The 6734-nt window shown below is 34.0% G+C and overlaps 1 protein-coding gene across 4 annotated transcripts in view; it reads right to left on the reverse strand.

Annotated features, from left to right (window-relative positions):
* Positions 1 to 5326, reverse strand: part of LOC127839070 (uncharacterized) — a 32542-nt gene extending 27216 nt beyond the window's left edge. For 3 of the 4 annotated variants that reach the window (XR_008030133.1, XM_052367239.1, XM_052367236.1), the window contains exon 1: positions 4358 to 5024. Coding sequence is in view for 3 of the 4 variants with exons in the window: in XM_052367239.1 (XP_052223199.1) it covers positions 4358 to 4433 (76 nt within the window). In the remaining variant the exon portion in view is untranslated. Of the gene's footprint in view, positions 1 to 4357; positions 5025 to 5133 lie in introns of those variants that run through there. The other variant, XM_052367238.1, reaches the window with a different exon arrangement.
* Between the last annotated feature and the right edge of the window lie 1408 nt (positions 5327 to 6734).

A 6734-nucleotide genomic window follows, 5' to 3' on the forward strand; every position in this document is an offset into this window, starting at 1 on the left:
AAAAAGCGCACTTCAGTATAATGGAAATACACAAACTACTTCAAATAGTGATTGAGAAAACAAACCGTATATATATATAACACCGTTGATTGTATGGTAACTTATAATAATAATAATATGACAATACAAATTGTGTGGGGGATGATTCGGAGCGTGTGTGTTTGTGTTTGTGCGTGCGGGTGTGTGTGCGTGTGTTGCGCGCGTGTGTAATGCGCGTGTGTTGTGCTTGTTCGTGTCAAGGAGTGTGCGCGCGGATTCAAGTATGTGTGTGTATGCGCGTGTGTGTGAATGTGTGTCCGTGTGCGTGTTTTCGTGCGCGCGTGTGTGTATGTGTGCTTGTTTGTGTATGGTTTGTGTTTGTGCGAGCGCGTGTTCGTACGTGTGCGCGAGCTCGCGTGCGGGATTGTGCGTGCTCGTATGCGTGTGTGCACGTGTGTGTGTGCGTGCGCGAGCGCGCGCGTATTTGTGCATGTGTGTGTGCTGGTTGTGTATATGCGTGTGTGCGTGTGTGAGCGTGGGAAATATTTTAATTTTTATTAAAAAGAGGATTACAAAAATCTGTTGCCCGGCTTAGAAAGATGTTAATTGACAACATACGTGAAGTGAAATTGTATAGCAAATACAATATACTGACTACACACACGTGTATGTGTAGCATATTTTTTTTTATTTTTGTAATACATATATTCTAAGCACCATACGCTTCATATATAAATATAGATCAATGTTCTTAAGTGCGTAATTATAACAATGTAGGTGTTATATGTCTAGGATAAAAAATAAGTAAACATGCTAAAATGTACAAAAATATAATCATCAACACAGGAAATGCGTAAATATGTACAGCTAAATTGACAAAATAATTATCCTCAACACAGAATGGTTGTTTTACTCTAAACTTGATTGACTTGAACGTGGAAGTTCTGTTATTTAACATGATTACGTGTCTGGATAGTTGTCTATGAGCTATATAAACAAATATAATCAACGAAGGTGCAGATCTACCGGGGAGAAATGCACACAAAATACATTAAATCCATATACTGATATATGCATTTTTAAAATAATGAGAACGCAGTTCTTTTAATAAAAAAAATCTGCTTCTGAAAATAATAAACTATGAGAAAACACAGTAATAAGTGATATGCATTTGTAAATTAATACGAACGCAGTTCTTTTAATCAAAAACTCTGCTTCTGAAAAAAACAAACTATGAGAAACACAGTGATAAGTGATGAAAATTAAATATATTGTACAGTTGCTTTCTATACAAATACAATATACAACTTTACTTGACGTTTTGGTTCGGTAGTATGTTACCAAGGCATATCTGTATATATTTTTTTATTAATATTGTTTGTTGACTAATGTTACTATTTTGTGTCTTTTACCTCAGTTTATTATAATAAGTTATGTATAAAGTGTTGTGCTCTTTTACCTAAGTTTACTACGATAGGTTATGCATACAATTTTGTGTTGTTCTTATACCTAAGTTTATTACAATTGGTTATGTATAAATAAACATATATGTATTTTTGTCGATTTTTAATGAGATGTAGATTTAGATTTCAGTCTTATTTGAGCACCATCGCGGTTACATTTTCTGTGTAGATGACGGGACGTTTCTGTCGCTTGATGACACCTTCCTGGCGTACGAGGTGTTGTCCTTTCCTGGCCACGGCTTACTAAGCCAAGTCTGATATTGGTTAGATTTTATTTGCTCAGGTCGGTCACTGCCTCTGAATCTAACAAACAACTTCCCTTCGTAGGACCATGCTCTGTCTATAAGCGTAGGCTCTTTCAGGCGTAGCGAAGCAAGAACCTCGGCATTTTTTGGTAAGATCTTCATTGATGAAAATCCCTGTGCCCTTTAGTAATTGCGCTCTTTTCATGATGTCTATTTTTGTATGGCGTCTCACAAATTTAACAATTACTGGTCTGTTTTTATTGTGAATGTATTTGCCGAGCCTATGTGCCACATCAATGTCTCTATATTCTATACGTATTCCCAATTTTTGATTTATCAGATTAGCCGATTGTTCAGCAACGGCATTTGAAGTTTGGTTTTCGGTGTCATTCAGAAGGCCAGTAATTCGGACGCTGTTTCGTCGACCGTACTGTTCCAGGTCGTTAAGACTGGCCTCATGCGCTTTCTCTGAGGATTGTTCGTTTTGTTTTAACAAGTCAATTTCCAGATTTTTTTCCTCGATTTGTTGTTTGAGCGACTCGACCTCTTTTGCTTGTTCAAACATATTCCCTTCGATTATTTCGATTCGTTTCATCACTGAGCCCAGAAGTTTCTCTTTAAGTTCTTCGAGCGTTTCCCTTATGATATTTTTTATGATTAAGCTGTCATCTTTTGTTAGTACATTTGACAATTTTGAGCTGATCTCTTTTAAGCGCTTTTCGATCGATGATTGCGATTGATCTGCTGGCATTTCCGTTTCTTTACTTGTCATGAAATCAGTCAGGCTTTTCTGGTTTGATATAGCTTTGTCGGTCTTTTTCTTTTTATTATGTCTCTTATTTTGCTTTGATGCTACGGGTGTTTCAAAAACTGGTGGTTCTAAACGGCTATCGTCTGTTAAAGCACTTTCACTTGCTGTTGATGAATGGGATCTTTTATTCATTGTTTGTAGTCATAACCGCGTGATTTTACTTTTACTTTAATCACTACAATCATGATAAAAGAAAAACAATGCTCTGGCTCGGTCACCCTCGACTGATCTTCTGTCGTAGTGTACCGTATTGTACCTATTGTCTGAATTTCAATTGCTTGTCACACTGTTGTTTGGTTGGTAATTCGACAATTAGACTGTTCAGTCATGCGTGACGAACTAACTGTAAACTGGTAGGTAGGTACTAAACCAGTTTTCCAATCTAAATTTTGTTTAATAAATTCGATACCCCACCTGCCGCATTATACCGGTAGAGGAAAAAGTGTCAAACAAACTACTAATGTCTTTATGATGTAGTTTTCTTAATTGTCATACTTGCGTTTTGCTCTTTATCCTACACATTTATCCATTCAATTTCACCATAAAATATGACTAAGATCACTAAAAAAAGTAATATTTTACTTCATCTTATTTTGTGTTTTGATACCACCGGAAGCGGAACTCAATCGATCAAATAATTTCTTTCACGTTTATTCGTCCTATTCTAGAATATGCTGATGTTGTATGGGAAAAGAGTATGAAAAACATAAGTTAGATAAAATTTGAACTGAAGCAGCCCAAATTGTTCTCGGCTGTACCCGACTTGTGTCCTCAAGATTACTTTCTAACGAAATTTACTGTGAACTTTTTGGGAAAAGAAGGTCCAAACACAAACTCATTCTTTCCTTCAAAATTGTCAAAGGTCTTAGTCCAGAATATTTGTCCTCACTGTCTCCACAATCAGTTGGCAAGCGATCGACAAGATTGTTACGTAATTCATCCCACTTTGATGTGCTCGGACTAGGACTTCTCTGTACCAACATTCCTTCTTGTCCCCATCAATTTATGCTTGGAATTCACTTCCAGACGAAGCAAAGCTTGTTGATAACATATCTAATTTTAAAAAGGCCATGGATTTTAACAAACTTCGTAGTAATTCATCGTTCTATTATGGTAAACGAAGACAACAAGTGAACAACAAACGTCTAAGAACTTACTTTAGTTCTCTTAATAAATATTTATTTGAGAGAAATCTGGTTCCATTGCCACTTTGTCGATGCGGAAAAATAGACGACACTACCCACTTTTTACTGGTCTATCAATTGCATACATCTATAAGATTAACTATACAACAATACACGGATATATCACTCCGCTCATTACTGTATGGAGATGATAAACTTTCCATTAGAGATCATGTTGTAGTGTTTAATGCAGACCATAGGTTTATCGAAGGCTCAGGAAGGTTCAGAAGGGGAAAACTATCGGTTCTCTGTGTTTTAACTTTTTTTTTTACAAATTATTTCTTTGACTTAAATTACACCAGAGATATTTGGTTTTCCTTAATACATTGTACAACATTTTTAAACAACTTTGATTCCAATCATACTCACAAACTTGTTTAAACTCGAATGCTTATTCTAATGTTTTATGTTTAAAATGCAACTACCGTTACTATGTTTGTAAATATATATCTATATATATATATATATATATATATATATATATATATATATATATATATATATATATATATATATATATATACTAATATAGACTATAACAGTTGTTGCAATAATTTCATTTAATTAGTAATTTGCATTTAACATCTTCCAATCAGAACATTAATAACTTGTTATAACATGTCACACGTTATTTCAACAACTTAAAATGCGTCCATCAAGTATATAAAGACTTACCTGCAGTCAGCTGCTCATTCTTTATGGGTAGATTTTCATTACTGTGGTCAGATAAACTGTCTTCGTTTTCACTCATTTTCGAATGCTCTGTACTTATACACAAACAATTTAAATAGAGTTTTTTTTAGAGTTTATAGAGTTTATTTCAACATACATTAGGCTTTAAGCCCTTGAGTACACACATATTACAACATATGGTCAATGACGAACAAGTTATTATAGAATTCAGATTTTGCCCTTTGACACTCGTCATTAAACCATATATTATTTTATTATTTATTAGTTTATTGTCTTCTTAAATAAAGGTGAACACACATTATCAATTACACAACAGACATTTTCCAAACAATTATCTAATGACGCAAAACTATTCGTAAGATCGATAGTATTACATATATTAATCAACGATTGAGAAGTTTCTGCATTACTGAAAGATTGTATATAAATATCCTTTTTGTCATTATCCCATTTGAATACGTGCGATACTTTATGCGATACTGTATCGCGCTCATTTATATCACTTTCATTAAAACAACAATAATTTTTAACAGAAGTCATGTGAAATTGTACCACACAGTGGTCCGATAATAAATTCGGATCAAGTACTTCAAACTGATCAATACATGAAAATAACAACGGCGTACACATAACCAAATCAATAACACTCGATCCTCGACTCGTTTCACAAGTAAACTTTTCTAGTTGACTATCTACCCCTACTCTACCATTTAACACTTTTAAACCAGACATTTTACAAAAATCTAGTAAACATTTACCTTTCTCGTGACCGTGAGCTATTTATAGTACCGCAACTTGAATTTTGTCCAACACTATGTGTCTTTCTGCTCGATTTACCCCGGGCATTTTTAACTTTAGATGAATAATTCGCTTTTTGAGTTTGTTGTTGCGAACAGTCTGCTAATTTCACTCGCAAATATATAACGTTTACACTCGCGATGTAGCCATTCGAAGTCGCCGCAGTCGTGTTTTTACAATAACTGTGTCGTTATCAGGTTTTACACACCCGGGAAGTTTTAAATATCATATAACATACACACGACATATACATCTGAGATAAGAGTATTTTATAGTGATACTATTAAGATGTTAAACTAGTAAAAAACTATACAGCTTTTTAAACTATACATACATATTAGCTTTCATTTAAAGTTAACAAATACTATCGTATTTTCATAACACCGTTTTCTATCGTAATCGAGTTCCATCTCGCAAATCGTGCAGAGGGTAATGTGGCAAATAAGCATCACGTGTACACTTATCAATTCGAGATTAACTCGAACTATTTATTCGATAATAATTTCACGAGTACTAAATTTAACATGCTTTCTACTCCATTTTAACGAAGATACGTGTCAACAAAGAGCAGAACTTTTCTTCAAAACAATGCAAACTCAACAATAAGAATACTTTAAGTTTAAATAAAGAGAATTTTCGGGTGCAATAGCATAGCCGTTATAAACACTGTAAGAAATATAAGATAGGTACACGAATATTGCTTAATTGAGTAAATTAATGCTTATATGTTCACTGTTATGAAGCCAATACGAAGAAAAAGCGCTTACCGTTTCAGAACTGTATTGCGACAATTTTAGTGTGTGTTTTTTCATAAAATTTTGTTATTTCATTGTGGTGTGCTTCTGAAACCAAGTTTTCGGCGTAATAAAAGACGATTATTTGCAATTTGGAAAACAACACCATTTGTTCTGACGATCTAGTACCAATTCCTCTCAATTTTCAGTCTACTATAACATTCATCAATATTTTAGTTTTGTATTGTATTATTAATAAACGTTTTAACCGTTGTGAAAAAGGAAAGATCGCATTTAAACAATAACATGTGACTTTTGACGCATTCGAGCTAAAATAAATATGTGTGAAATCATATGTGCTGAAGGTTGAATAATAAGGATATAATGAGCAGTACAGAATGGGAGTTCGTGGTAGTGCTAGAATGTGGAGGATTGATAAGACCGGATTATACAACACAATGAAAACATGTACATAATACAGAAAAAATATGTCAAATAGTGATGAACATAAACATTAAGGTTGCGCACCCGTAATGGGCACCTTTCCAAATATAATCTAATGTATTATTTTCTTAATCAGCATCATTTCACTGAACTACTTGCACATTTTTAGGTAAGCTTTCTAAGCTTTAAAATAAATATACTGATTTTTTCAAAACCACCCCACGCTCGGCTGTTGTCCAGTTTATTTGCACCTCTGGGGTTTATGAAAGTTCCATAATTCATCCAGATTTCCAAATATGGGCATGCAGTTGTTGTGTACAGATGCAGTAAAGGTGTTTACAGTTTAAACAAGATGAAATAAGTATTCTTTTACAGACATTTAT

This window comes from Dreissena polymorpha, chromosome 7, assembly GCF_020536995.1.
Source record: "Dreissena polymorpha isolate Duluth1 chromosome 7, UMN_Dpol_1.0, whole genome shotgun sequence".
NCBI lineage: Eukaryota > Metazoa > Mollusca > Bivalvia > Myida > Dreissenidae > Dreissena > Dreissena polymorpha.